Source organism: Takifugu rubripes, chromosome 12, assembly GCF_901000725.2.
Source record: "Takifugu rubripes chromosome 12, fTakRub1.2, whole genome shotgun sequence".
In the NCBI taxonomy this organism is placed as follows: Eukaryota; Metazoa; Chordata; class Actinopteri; order Tetraodontiformes; family Tetraodontidae; genus Takifugu; species Takifugu rubripes.
The window spans coordinates 1,921,712-1,936,624 of NC_042296.1; the positions used below are offsets into that span (position 1 = coordinate 1,921,712).

At 44.3% G+C, this 14,913-nt stretch overlaps 1 protein-coding gene across 1 annotated transcript; it reads right to left on the reverse strand.

Moving 5' to 3' along the window:
- Positions 1-62: 62 nt before the first annotated feature.
- On the reverse strand, positions 63-11,904 carry fbxl2 (F-box and leucine-rich repeat protein 2). The gene is made up of 14 exons (XM_003968836.3): positions 11,331-11,904; positions 8,060-8,121; positions 5,784-5,838; positions 5,417-5,491; positions 5,141-5,235; positions 4,580-4,744; positions 4,314-4,440; positions 3,955-4,029; positions 3,732-3,862; positions 3,314-3,374; positions 3,167-3,211; positions 3,021-3,077; positions 2,719-2,931; positions 63-2,024 (listed from the first exon to the last, which is right to left on the reverse strand). The coding sequence occupies exons 1-14, from the start codon at positions 11,358-11,360 to the stop codon at positions 1,917-1,919; spliced, it is 1,299 nt and encodes a 432-aa protein (XP_003968885.1). The 5' UTR covers positions 11,361-11,904; the 3' UTR covers positions 63-1,916.
- Between the last annotated feature and the right edge of the window lie 3,009 nt (positions 11,905-14,913).

Below are 14,913 nucleotides of genomic sequence, written 5' to 3' on the forward strand. Positions count from 1 at the left end.
GCTCTGGTATGCACGTTTCAAAATACACTAAATGCTCATTAAAAGATAACCCAGAGACGGAGCACATTTACTATTAGTCACTTTTATTTATTCGTTTATTTTTCTTTTATTTCTTTATCATTTGAACATAAAACTGTTAAAACAGCTGTTGAAGAGGGGGCATTAGTATCACAACAGGACAAAGCCAGTGATGTTTTCAGTCCATGTGAGTCTTTCATCATTCTGCCAGCTCTCGTTTCAGTCCTGTCAATTTTTCTGTCTACCTTCCGGCCTTTAAATACTTGATACCACACATGTGTCCTACCACAGTTTCACTCGTTTCTGTAAATTTGTAGAGGGGTATCACGTTCAAATAATGCATTACACAACATGACAGGGCCCTGTTGAGATACTGAAACGTCTACTTAAATTTGAACCATTTGGGGCCTATACATCACATTTCACTTGTGATTGATTCTTTATAGATTCACATATTGCTGCCCAATAGCCCAACTATTCAGGCCAGTGTTATTCTTAATAATTCTGTCTCAGGTGGAATATATAATTTATTATTATAATATCTCATCCTACATCAAAACATTGCCAATTAAAGAAAAGATTTTGAAGTACTCATGATTGTCAAAAAAGTTGAAGTACCTTTGCTCACATTCTCATATAATCTCAGTTAATAGGATATTTTTGCTTCGCTGTGCAGCAAAGTTGCACCAATGCTGACCTTCAAGATCCAAAATACATATTTGAGTAATGGACTCAGTCAAGTTAAAAACAGTGGATACACCACAGTTTTAAAATTGTTACCTAACTTCCTCTGAACAGTCTGAACAGGCTGGAATCCTACCGATGTAAACAAGTTCGCCCATGGCGCTAATTTTATTCAGGATGTAAACAAAAGCTTAGGTAGTCAGGTGGGAGCTACCACACAGGTCTGCTGATAGAGGTCAGGACCAACGAGCCAACATAACTAAGCAGTGCACAGGAGAGGCCACTCATGTCAGTAGAGTACAGTCGACATGATGCCGTTAGATGTCCGGGGTCAGAATTATAGGTCCATATTTCAGCAACAGATTCATTTCTTGATCTCAAAACCACAACATAACAGATCTCCCTCTGTGAAAAGACAGACATGGACTATTACAATAAGCACTGAAAAAAGACAGACTTTTGTTGGCTTACTCTTTTTGACTGAGTTGCCATCCAAATCTTTTTCCATGGTGAAAGTTTCTGCAGGAAACAGAAGCAAAACCGCAACATTTTCAGATGCAGAGATGTCGCGTGTCCCATTTGGTACTTCCCGTTATTCTAAATTCTTCTTCACAACCTGGCCATGCTGTGGTTTTACTGTTTGTACTCAGAAAATCAGCATTTTCCATTATCCAACTCTTCTCTCGCTCCATGCTGCCGTTTAGTGGACAAAGCAGAAAAAAGGATGGTCAAACAGAGGAGTCATGTGTTTGGTTGAGATGATACTCCACAGACAGTGTCCAAGATGATAACGGATTTCTTTTGTTTGTTTGTTAGAACATGATGAATGGTAGCTCTACTGTTCAGACGTCCCCCTGCTCATCACCAGCTGTCCAGATGTCATGGAGCGGAGCGCCGGTCCTTGTCTTTATAGCGAGAAAGAAATAATGACACAGAGAGCAAAGGTCCATCCATGACTGTTTCCCCCATCCATCCTCCACATCCGGACCTGGGCTGCTGCAACTCTGACTCGAGGAGGAAAGAGGAGGGGCAGGTTCAACTGATCAGGGACCAGTGGCGATCAGTCTGTGTATTAATCAGAGATCAGGAGCAGTGAGTGGGTCCAGCCCCTCCTCTCTCCTACACCTACCCTGATGTCCCGCTCCCACCCATTTTAGCCCAGATCAGAGCAGCAGGACCTGCAAACAGAGGTGCCCCCCCCTGGCCCTCCACTGTCAGAGGATGATGCAACAGCGGCACAGACGCTGGCCGCCTCCGTGAACAGAAGGAGGAGGGGTCACTGGGGCGAAGTAGGCGTGGACCTTGATCTCCGGGAGATGGGCCTGAAAGGATATAATAATAATAAAAAGAAAAGAGTTGAACCAGGATTCTATTTTGTGCTCAGCACACATTTTTATTTCCTGTGAGAATACAGGTTTACGTTGGGCTGAAGTCAACTGTGACTCGGTCAATAGAGGGATCGACATATACAGCAGAGACAAATGCTACACACTCAACACTCAGAAAGGCCCAGAAAAGGCTCCAGTGGTTCCTCGCCACTGTGCCACTGACATTATTAGATATTTCTGAATTACAGAGTTAATGGGGTTTGTTTACAAATGTGTTCCAAAAATTACATCAATATCAAAGTGGCACGCTAGTCAAAGAGCAGAGAGTGAGGCCATAATGCAATCACCACAGAACAATAGAACCCTGATGTGCTGAATGTAGCAAGAGACCTGTCATTATCATTATTATTATCATTATTATTATTATTATTATTATTATTATTATTATTATTATTATTATTATTACTAGGAGGAGGAGTGGCTCTATTCAATTCATTACAATGACAACAATAATAAGTCGGGTTTTAGTTATTAAACACTTAATTAGCTCTGATTTACCTCTGGTCACAAATTGAGTCTTAGACTAACGCAGTAATGTTAGAGCTTCATTCTAGAGTTTCTTTAGGAAACCAACAGGGAATATAATAAAATAAATAAAAGCAAAATTGTATCGTGTCCGTCCACTGACCCGAATGCGTTTGATGCCAGCCCTGGTGACTTGCTGACAGTCGTAGAGTTCAATGCGCTCCAGCCGGTGGCAGCTTTTCAGGTGCTCCAGCGTCACGTCGGTTATAAGGGGGCAGTTATCCAGTTCCACCACCGTGAGGCGCTCTTGGCCGCAGGTACTGCTGCTCAAGGCTCTGATGCCATCATCTGTGATCAACTCACAGTGTGACAGGGACTGTAAGAAGAACAACACGCTGGGTAAATGATGGTTCCATATGCATTTGGGCGCTTGTGTCAAAAACAAAAGGAGGTGTAAATATTTACCAATGCTTGAAGGCGAGGGCAATGGATAGAGAGCTGAACCAGTGTGTTATCTGTCACCTATGGACAAGAAATATCAGTGAAGTCCTCTCATACCCAAAATCTAGAACAATTCCATAAAAACAATGCTTTATATAACTTTATCTTACCAAAATACATTCTTCTAAGTCCATTTTTTCAAGCTCATGACAATTCTGCACAGACAAACACAGCATTCACTGACTCATCCTCGGACATCGAAGCGAAATTGAAGTTAAGTGGATTAGACAGAAGAACAAAAACAGCCATAAACTGACCCTGGCCAGCACAGTGAACCCAGCATCAGTGACATGAGAGCATCGTGCAACTTCGAGGATCCTGAGAACGCACACGAACATATAGCATGTAACTCGGACAGGCTTGTTACCAAGCACGGCTGATGTCATCAAGTAAACTGAAGTAAACAGCGACTGAATCGCAGTCTTCAGTACATTAGGTTACATGTCAATTCAATCTCTCATCTGCGTGACCTTTTATATCCACAAGCAAGTCAGTGTATTGCTCTAGTGAGGCCGAGTGTCCAACCATGTTTCTCTGGTAACCAATAAAAAGCAAAAATGAAAACACAGTTCGGTAATGATTAAAAAAAAAAAACACCTAGTCATCATGCCTGCCAGGGAGATTCTGTGGATGATAAAATAAATGAGTGTCACTGCGTCTATATGTGTGTCTCACTTGAGTCGAGGACAGTTGAGCCCCATTGCAGTGAGAGAGGCATCGGTGATGTTACTGCAGCCAGACACACAGAGGATCTGTAGCTTGTGGCATCCTCTGCACAGGCTGACCAAGCCTTCATCTGTTATTTGCTGAGACAGACACACAGGACCAATGACAAAAGCATGAGGGCATGAACTCAGGCATTAACATCTCTCCACCCAGATCCCAATAGCTGCCTTACTGTGCAAGACTGCATATTGATGGTGGTGAGTTCAGGGCAGTGTTTTTGAAGGTGCTTCAGTGCTCCATCTTCCAGCTGGAATCATTGCAAAAGTATTTCATCCATCACTTATTTCATTATAGATCTGACTGTGTGTAGATGAATAGGCCAATAGGAAATAACACTCAACAATGATGATAATCGATTCATGCTGAACTACTTGGAATTTAATAAAACCATAGATTTTATTTTATGGTGGGAAAAGTCTCCTCTGTGATGGATCAAAGAACCAGAAACACTCATTAAAGAAAGGTCAAGGTGTCCACCGAATGAAAAGCTATATCATGGTCTAATCCTGCTGGTGTGAGACATTAATGTACCTGCGTGCAGCCTCGGAGGAACAGTGCTCGTAAAGCATTGCATCCCCTGGCCAGAGCTTCAATGCCGTCCCGCGTGATCTGGTCACACCATGACAGGTTCAACAGCTCCAGCATTCTGCAGCCATCGCTGAAGAAAAACCACAAAACAGAGGCAAAGAATGACTTTTAGCATTGGTCCACTCAATGGACCAATCTGTAAGCTGCAGGTTGGAGTTCCGGCACGATGATCTACTTTGTGATAACATTATATAATGTGTGCCTGATACCTGAGGGCCTTCAGAGAGTGGTTACTGATGGACACACAGGAGGTGAGATCCAGCTGTTTGAGTTTGGAACAAAACTTGCTGAGGCTGAGGCAGGTGCTGTCGGTGATCTTTGTGCAGCCGTTTAGGTTTAACACTTCGATGTTTCTGCAGTTCTGAGCAAATGTCCTGAGGAAAAGGAGAGTGCAAATCACCTGAGAGACGCTTTATTCAATAACTGAGACGTCAGAAGATGTTTGGTGCTCAGGAACCAATTAACAGAGTCATCTATGGACCGTTGGGAAGTCGTTGTACAGCTACCGTATGTTTCTATTTTTAGTCTCTGAAGCCTGAAGCTCTCTCTCAGCTTGCTTGTTGTCTTTACGTAAAGTGAGAGGACATATGTGGACAGGGTGAAGTAAAATGTAATAGATTTGAGAAAAGATTCTCGAGTACTGTCCTCTGGAACTGAAGAGGCACAAGGTAACATGACTACACAGAGAGAATTAGTATAGCAATAATCAAACCAATATGTTAAAACAAAATACAGCGGAACCAATGCCATAGAGACAAGGAGAAGCTCACTTCATGGAGGCGTCGCCCACACTCAGACAGCCCCTGAGGCTCAGCTGCCTCAGAAAGCCTCCACATCGCTTCGAAATGTTCTCCACCACGCGGCCCTGGAAGAGAGATGGACACAGAGGTGGACACAGTCACAGGACAGCCAATCAGCCCTGCTGCCACAGTCGGCACCAAGACCTTCTGATCCTGCCTCTGGAAGCGTGATGCTGCTCAAAACTGCACACAACCATGGAATTTTGCACAAATTTACCTTTCCTCTCTCAGAACCACAGTCCTCACCTCAATGTCTGTCTGGAAGTTAAATAAGTCAATCTTCTGCCAGTTGCTCCCATCTAGGGCCAAGACGTTCCACGCCTGGGAAGGAGACAGACAGTTTGGAGGCACACAAGCTTTGAAATTTTCGTATGAAAAACTTTTTTGTTCCGTGTTTAGACACAGGACATATAGTCTATACTGGTTTTAATTCATCTGTCCACTTAAAATCACCCAGCAGAGGGCGCTACTCACTCCCAGAGAATTCAGAAATATTTTTAAGTCGATTACAATTTTAATTTTCAGCAAATAATTCATCTAAAAAAGCATAAACATATGGGGGGGGGGGGGGGTGTCTTTAGGAGCAGCAGTGTGTGGAGAAGGATGTCCTTACCTTGGATACTTGGGCACATCTACAGAGTGTAACCACATCTAGATAAGAGAATATTCTAGACAGAGGGACAGAATAAAAAGATCAGTTTGTATAGGAGATAAAACAGCCCTCTGGTCTCTGACTGATTACTATCTTCTTTGTGACTTATTACATGGTTTTGGTGTCACTAGACAACAGAACAATCCTGTTTTGGGTCGGCCACAGCCAAGCGGGCGTTTGAGCTGCAGGCTGGTCAGCTACAAAGGCCTGCTTGCAGCAGGCTACTAGGTCAGCTCAATCCATTAATCTGCCAATGAGTAATCTCTGGCACTCAGGCAGGCAAAGCCACGGACAGCACGGGACATACGGAAACCACACACATAATTAAAACCAACATGTTAAAAAAACTAAACAAACTTTTGTTGCTCAGGCAAGCAATTAAAAAGGTCGTTTAGTATGAAATGTGAAATATTCAGAGGACCACCATCGCCACGAATGCATCTGAGGTTGAAATGCACCTTTGACTGCAGTAAATGTGAGCCTGGCCGTTGCTTCTTTCATACAAATACCGACAGAGGCGCTGCATACTGCGTGTTTTCGATGGCCGTGGGGTACGAGCATGTTGTGACATGTCTGCACCAGGAATCGCATGCACACAAACCCACGCATGAAAAACCCTTTAAACAAGCAGAGGCACACAGATCTCAGAGTGAGCAGTCGTCCGAGAAGACGATTAAATGAGAATAACTACAATCATCGATTGGTTGCTTTAATCAAATTCCTCCGGTTAGCTACTGCTAATTGGACCGACCCAAAATAATTTAATGCAGAGAGATAAATGGTAAAACCTCTTCGGAAAGGAAAATTAGCACGTGCTCCATGTCACATCGTTACTTCCTCAGAAGTCAGAACAGACGTGACATACCACAAACAGTAATCTATCAACCATTGCTTGTGCCATTAAGTTCTGTCGGGGAACAGCTTTTTTCTGGCGCGGTAATGGGATTTTAATGGAGAATTTGTTGGGGGGTGGGTGAATTCACAGGCAGGTCTTCCGGAGACTCACCGTGATTCCAAAACCTGTTGTCATGGTAACTCCGCTAAGTTATGACAGCAAGAGGGGTGCCGACTCAGCATTTCTGCAGGACGAAGACCCTAAAAGCTCAAATGTCTCTCACCTGTTCCGGCCTAGTTAACATCTGTTTACAACAAATGCTGCTGATCCCATTTTTGCCATTTTATGAGTTCTTGAACTGACGGTGAAAATGTTCCGCGCTGGTGAACAGGAATTTCAGGTACACGGGTTCCATTTGGGGATCCATTTCTGATGTCACAGTGCTGGATTTGGTATCGGTGACAAAAGCCTCAAAGGTATCGGTATCAAGGACGACTCTCTCTTCCATTCTGTTCCATGTTATTGTTATTGATTGCTGTCTTGTAGCTGGAGTAAAATTTATTATATTTCAACCCCAGACACCTCTGGTCAAGCACACACTTATGATATATCATCATTTATGTTCTATCTACAACAGAATGTCTCGAAGGGGAACTAGAGACAATTCAAAACAAAATTAAAGAGTACAGTAAATGCAAAAATATCTGCTCCAGCCAACCCACTTTCTGTTGTGTAAAACAGGATTTAAAGCCATTACCAGTGAACCTTCCTGCCATCTGAGGTTGTGTAAGTGCCTCAATGTGACAGTAGGTCATGTGTTGTGGTGTGAGGGGGAGCGGGTGTGAGAGTTCATGCTTTTCCATCCACCAGTGAACGGAGTGCTGGTGGTGATGGCTGTACTGTAATCTCTGTAGATCACAGCTGGAGCAGCAGAGGAGCACAGCACTGCGGAATTCCCCATCAGCTACGATGGGCTATTTATAGCATGTCCACAGACATACAGTTTGCATAGGGCCAAGAGCATTCGCTCTCTCTCTCCAAACACACACACACACACACACACACGCAGGTGTTTATCCTCTCAGCTGATTTAAATATGGGTTGAGTGCAGAGAGGTACACCTGCATGTAGCTCTGCGGCATGGTGGTGCACACGTGTGTGTGCGTGATGTCAGTCTTCTGGGTCATGTAGAAAAATATGTCTGTAGGTCAGACACTGGTGACCAATATATGGCACATACCACACACCGTATATACCCATGAAAAACACACTCATCCCTCCTCTCAGCCCCAGCTGCAACGAGCCGTTTGGTCTCATGCAGTAACCTGGCCTAAGCTAGCGTCTCCGGGTGCGTTCTAGTGTTTTCTGTGTGCGTGCTGAGAGTGGAGATTATTTCTCTTACCTAAGAAGAAGCTCTTTGGGGAGCTTCTTGTTAATAGGGGCTTCATCGCTGTTGGAGAACACCTGCCAAGACAGAAAATAATATGGTTACTCTTAGTTATGAGGGTATGTGTTGTGCATTTGATGTCAATAAAGAGGATATACAAGCTGTTGTGAGGGCAAAGGTCAAAGAACAAAACCCTATTAGAGCTTCAAGGACTGAAGATAACACAGACATATTGTATGTGGTAGCTTTAAGGAATGATAATGTCATTTCTAAACTCCCTGCTTTCGACTCCTGACCTCCCCATGGCGTATTCCCTCTTTTCGCCCAGTTATTGTCGGGATAGACGCCAAAAAATATGCGTCAGACAACAGGTGACAAGAAATTGCATCTCCATGGATAGATTTTGTATGTTCAGCAGTGGCAACCCATCTTTGGTTGCCACCTCTCTGCCACAGATCAGCTGAGGAACACAAAGACAGCGTCGGTGTTTATCCTCTCCTTTGCGCCGATTGTTGTCGCTTCGGTTCGATAATTGTTGAAACCGTCGTTGCGGGAGTCTCGCTGGTGCATTTACAGCGGCTACATTCCACATTAGATGAGCTCACTCTATTGTACATACTGGTTTGTCGTCACAGCTACTGGGACGCTTAATGTAACTCGGGCTTCGCAGTTAGATCCGCCTGTGCTCATCCTGTTGCTGTGCAACCACCTTACGATGTCAACGGGCAACACTTTCGTTGCACATACGAGCATGGGAGTGGTGGTTTGTGAGGAACGCTAACGTGCACTTTAACAGAATAAGACCCTGCATGTACATTTTAAATTACAAACCAGAATAATGAATATGCAGTTCCTTAAGCTGTGCTAATAATGAAGCCGGTATTACATTTGGCTTTCCATGTCTCCTCCTTACAGGCTTATAATTCTGTTAGCCTGGTCAGCTTGTTGGCATGCTTATCTCAATTAGTCTACTCACTGGCTGTCTGGCCATCTGCTGAGAGGGACACACAGACACACACGCACACACTCACAGGTGATTTAAGTCATACCTCCCTGTGTAAAGAGCAGAGGAAGAACATTCTAGATCAGGTGGGTTGCATTCAGCCATGAATATAAATTATGGCAAACACCCACATTCCCTGCGCCTCTGCAGACACACATCCTGCCACTGATACACTTGCATCCTCAAGGAGTCAGGAACTGTATCTAATGAGGGGGACACCCCACAGTGTCGCACGCAAGCTCTGCGAAACCAGACAACACAAAACAAAGCGAGGAAAAGCGCGGCACGGTGGGAGCAAAGGTTGGCGCCCAAAGAAAAATGCCCGGGCTCCAACCTCGCTCCACGGCAGATACAAACTCCTCAAGAGGGAATGCAATAAAGCAGAGGGAAGACGGGAGGAAGAGAGGGGGCAGGAGAATAGAGAGAGGCAAACAAAGGAACTGAGCTGAAGTGAAGGGAGAACAGGAAGCAGTGTGTGCAAATGTCATTAATGATAGCGGATGTGAGGTAGGAAATTACATGGCAAAATCACCAGGCAACAAAGCATTGCCCAAACACCATTATTTTGAAACAAACTCCAATCCAATCCTGTGCTGTTAATGTGCCATAAAGCACAGAATAGAAACAGCTCTACAGAATAAAACACGAGCACAAATCCCTGAAATACATGGATTTTACCAATAGGGACCAGGAGCCACTTATGGGAAGCTTAATTGGATTAAAAGACCTATAGGCTAAGTAATTTTCCTCATCATATGACTCTATCAGTTATATTTAGACCTGTGTCAATGATATAAAATTAACCTAAACTGGCCATAATTGTATAATATTCTTCTGGCCGCCTGCTCTCAAGAGCGCTTGGCCTCACGACAGGCCTACAGTGAATTAAGACAGAGGTGGTTTAGGATTTAAGAATAAATTTAGAATTAATCCCAAACCTCCTCTGCAGCACATCACTCACCTTTGACCTTTCCCTCAGTGAGCACATGGATACACAAATGATCTGTTTAATAATCAGGTAGCCAGTAAAGTCATTTGTCCTCTGTGCCAGCGGAGCAGCATTCCCATGTGGGGAGTTCCTCTCTGCAGTCATGCTCCTATTCCTAGACAGTGTTTAACAGGGAGCGTGCACATTTGGCTCATGCATCTATTCAGTTTATAACTATATTAAAGAAATAGGCGCAATAGTCCCTATTTGATGCCTTGTCTAGAATTTGTATTCGATTTTCTTTAAGAAGCATCACCGTGGTTTTTATCTGCTTTTAAGGAGCTTAGAAGTCAGAAATCCACAGATATGGCAACACGCAGATGCCCCCGTCTCCCTCCACTCGTAAAGTGTGCAAGGAAACTGACAGGCATAGAGAGCTCAAACATTTGACAGAGGGCAAAGCACACCTCAAAGAAAACCAGTGATGTATAAATGATTTTCTTTTAATGGTTTCTCCAGAATTTGGGGGTATAAGGAAAGTATACCGTCACAAAACAACCTGTAGCCCCCTGGTCAAATATTAGAAGCACCAGAGGTACATTTAATGTGATTAGCATTTTAGTGACTGCATTTTTAATTCAAAGTTGAGGTTTTTTTTAAAAAAACCAACAAAAAACTGCACGCTATAATATCCAATATCACGCAGGATATCATTGGGTTTATAATTGATTTTGATCTGATTATTACAGCACAACCTGGTGCTACATACGTGTAGCTCTACCCTGCAAATGTCAGCTCTGTGTTGTGTAATTTTATATAATTACTGATTTCTGAAATCAGAACCATCTGTTGAGTGCCAGTGGGTCTCAGAAACCCACCCAGGCCTCCTCACATTCACAGGAGGTGTCAGTGTTGTTGGTTTTTTTCGTTTGATTTTTACAGTTTTGATGAGTAATCCGGTGTTGTTACACTGCTTGGATTTTTATTGGCCTTATTTCCATCTGCATCCCTCCACAATCCCGAACGCCTGTAACCTCAGGCGACATTGCCAGCCAGCCACGGCCCTGATATATTTACGACTCAGCCACAGCCCTCCTGTCCCGCAGTCCTCAGCACCATATTGTCACTGTCTGCCGGATCGCAGGACAGTTTGCTGGATTTCGGATTACCCTTGACCGACAAGACAGCTCGGCTCCTGATTGCATGTAAAACAAGGAGCACGGGCGACCACACACCCACGCGCGCACACACACACACCAACACGCAGTTTGCTAACACAAGCCCACGACTCCCCCCCCACCCCTATCTAAGAAAGAAAGACTTTAACCACCGGTGGTCCACTCCCTCTGGCATACCTCGAACCGGCCCTTGGTGATACCGTTCATGTCTGCGGTGCTAGGTCCCCCGGAGCAGACCGCACAGGCACCAGTCGAGCGGTTATTGTATTTGTCCCCGTTTTATTTTTGTTCGGCAGGAGTGTAGGAGCCGAGCTCCAGCCTGGGTCCTCGCACCTTCCTCCTCCGCCCGCCCTGACCCAGCCGTCAGCGAGGTTCCCGTCTTCGGGTCCAGTGAGACGGCGGTGTCGGTCCGGGGCGGCCCGCGTCAACGATGACGGTCGTCGTGTCGGAGACCGGCGGCTCCGCAGCCCGTCTCATCACAGGGCTACCAAAATAACAATAATAACATGGACGGTCTGTCAAGTGACTTCACTTCCGCCTCTTCCTTCATCTCTCCAGCGCGAGTCAGCTGGCCACCAAGGCTTTCGAAATTTCCAACCGCGGGAGAGACGCCGCACAAATAACGAGCCGAAATCCACAGAGGCGATATCAAAATGTCCCCTTTGAGCTCACAAAAGCGTCGGCTAAACGCACGTCGGTGCCGTTGACACAGGCGTTTCGCCTCACGTTGTGTGTTTACTCGCGAGGGGAAGGGGAGGGTTTTCGTGACGTCATTGCTGCGGGAAAAGCACGCGTGGCCCATTTGTTTTGATTGTGGGGTCTTGTGCAGATTTTCTTTTTTTAAAATAACAATCAAGGGGGATCCGTTTTGTCCACGTCCGGGGAGGAGAAGAGGCGAGACGAGGCGCGTCCTTGCGTGAACCCGCGGGTCAGCTAAGGAGACCCAGAAGGACTGTGACTGCAGGAGAAATGGGAAAAACGGTTATATTCGAGGCTCCATCCTGCAGAAACACACCCAAACATACTCTGGTGTCACGCCTGCATCAAGATAAAGTGTCCTGTTACTAACTAAAGTGTCCTATTACTAACGTTTTAGTAAAAATAACAAGAGGAAGAAAAACGTTTTATGACTTCAGAGACCCTTCTTTCTTGGCCTCTTTACGGACATCATCATTATCAGCAGGTTTATATTCTGTACAATATCCATCCGTTTTTATGTGCCTTACGGTAATTTGGAATTGCAATTTCTTACGCACGTGTGGGAGATTAAACACAAGAGAAAAAACATGAGTTGAAGGTGTTGTGCAGCCATCAATGCAAAAAGAACGCAGGCTTGCCACGTCGTAAAAAGCGCGATAAAATGTAGTCGAGAGATGGAAACGGGGGTTAAAAATAAACGCTTGTCCGCTCCCAGCAGCCAACACTAGAGGGCAACCTTATGCAACCCGCATAATAGTGTAAAAGGAGAAGGTAGGCCTTTAATTTAGTTTGAGTCCTGTAGTAGTGAAAAGTAACTCCAGATAAGTAAATCTAGTCAGCTATTTGTGTACAATATGTTGCTCTTTCATCTACTAGTATGTATAATAACTATTACATAGCTGTTCTCACTGGGGAATAAAGTACATTTACTTTCTATCTTTTCACACAGCCATGGTTTTATATGCAAAAAAAAAGCTTGATCTATTTTCATAAAGATTATTTACCAAAGCATGCAGCTGTCACATACCCTCATGGTCTCACCATGGTCTCAGTCTTGCTTTCACAGGAGAAATGTTGAAATGTCAAAAGTGTACGCAATAAAAAAAATAGGCCTGAGTCCCACCGGCTGCCTCAGCTTCAGGGTGCTCTTAATCTTAATGTTGTGACTCATTGGAACACGTAAATACAAAGGAGTCATTGTTGCAGACAGTAACGCTCTTTTCTCCCATTTCATCGAAATATTATTCCTCTTAATTGTGTTCAAAGAGAATGAAAGTGCTGTGCTAAACCAAGCCCCCCCAAAACATCTTTATAAATAACTCCAATGTTGTGTGCAGTCACAATCACATCACCAGCAGCCATACATTTTTGTGTAATCCCTCAGAAAATGCATGTGGAGCTAGTTTTAGTTTTAGCCTAACCTGGAGTGTAAATGGAGCTGAGCAACACACACAAGTTCGCTCTGTTCTTTGCACAGCTCCATGACCTTCTCCTCTGTACTGGGTCCCTCTGTTGTGACTGTGATCCGATGATAGCGTCAACCCCACTGCCAAGGGACGTAAACAGAGAAAATTGATCGGTAATTATGAAGATAATTGATAGAAATTAGTTTGGGGAATAGTTCATCAGTTTCCTCCAACCTATTTATCATTAAATTTATAATTAAATGCTGACAATTTCACCATCTTCTTTTCGTTTGCAGAGTTAGTTGTTGTACTTTGATTTTTGGGGGGAATTTTATTTGATGCAAATATGCACCGTTCCATTTTTCTTAAAAGGCTGTTGCCATGGAGACAACACTATACAGTCCCTCTTTTTAGGGATGCATCCATTTGCTTTCCTGACAGGATATGTCTCACCATTTACCGGTCTCACCCACTCAGAGCAATCCTGTGGTCGGCGTGGTACTTCCTCGTTATAGACGGCGTGATGGGGCTGTACCCAGAGGCCCTGTGAGATGACACACCTGTGTGAATCCCCCCCCCCCCCCCCCCCCCCCCCCCCCCCCCGCGGCATCCACCCCATAGCACAGGATCACCTGCAGCAAAAATCATTTTCACCATCCTCTCTGAGATGCTGCAGCTGTGAATCACTGTCTCCCTCCTCCTCGCCATCACTCTCCCCTCGCCGCCTCAACCCCACACCCTTCCAAAAATAGCTTCTGTGCATTAGTCAGGATGATGCCCCCCACCCCCCAAACACATATCACAAACATGATGTGACACTGATCCTGTAAGAACAATTAGACCATGGGTAGAAACAACAAAAACATAGTGTGGCAGCAATGAATGAATCATTGTGGAGCCACTTTGTAAGTTTTAAATCCTCATCTGTGTTCCACTGATGTGTGTTTGAACTGTCGCCCCTACGATGTGCAGCATGACAGTAAAACACAGTTTGAAATGAAACAGGGAAAGGTGTGAAGTGGAAGAAAGGAAGAGGAAGAAGTGTGAACTTTCTACAAGTATACCACTCCTACAGGAATACCTGAAATGTTGCAATGTTTGTGTGATGTGAACACAAGTACAAATTGGAAAAACAGGGTCTGAGGAAGGGTCTGCAACGAGCCCACTTTATGTTATCAGCAGTAATAATTTCTGGTATTTCAAACTGACTAAACCATCAAGGGACTAAATGAAAACTCCAAACAAACTACTACTTCAACTATGGACTGAAATAATCAGACTCATTTCCATTGGTCTGTTAGTTTTATTTCATTTCTTAATTTATCACCCATTTTAAATCCATTTTAAACAGCTTTAATGTGACCTCAATCCCGTGCCCTTTGCAGGCAATTTGATTAATCTGACCAAAATGATGAATTAAGTTATTTGAAGGCTATAAATGTGGTGGCCTTTAGGTTTTAAAGCAGCCTACGTACATGCGGCGATGATTTTTATTGTCTTTGTATGAGGTTTTTATAGGTAATAACATTACTTCTGTTCCAGGGAAGCCTGCATGGGATTCAGGTCGGTTATCTTCACCTGCAGATTCACTGAAACAATGATTGCAGCTTCCAAAGAGCTCCACAGGAGCCCTGGTCAACTGGCTTTATCTCCCT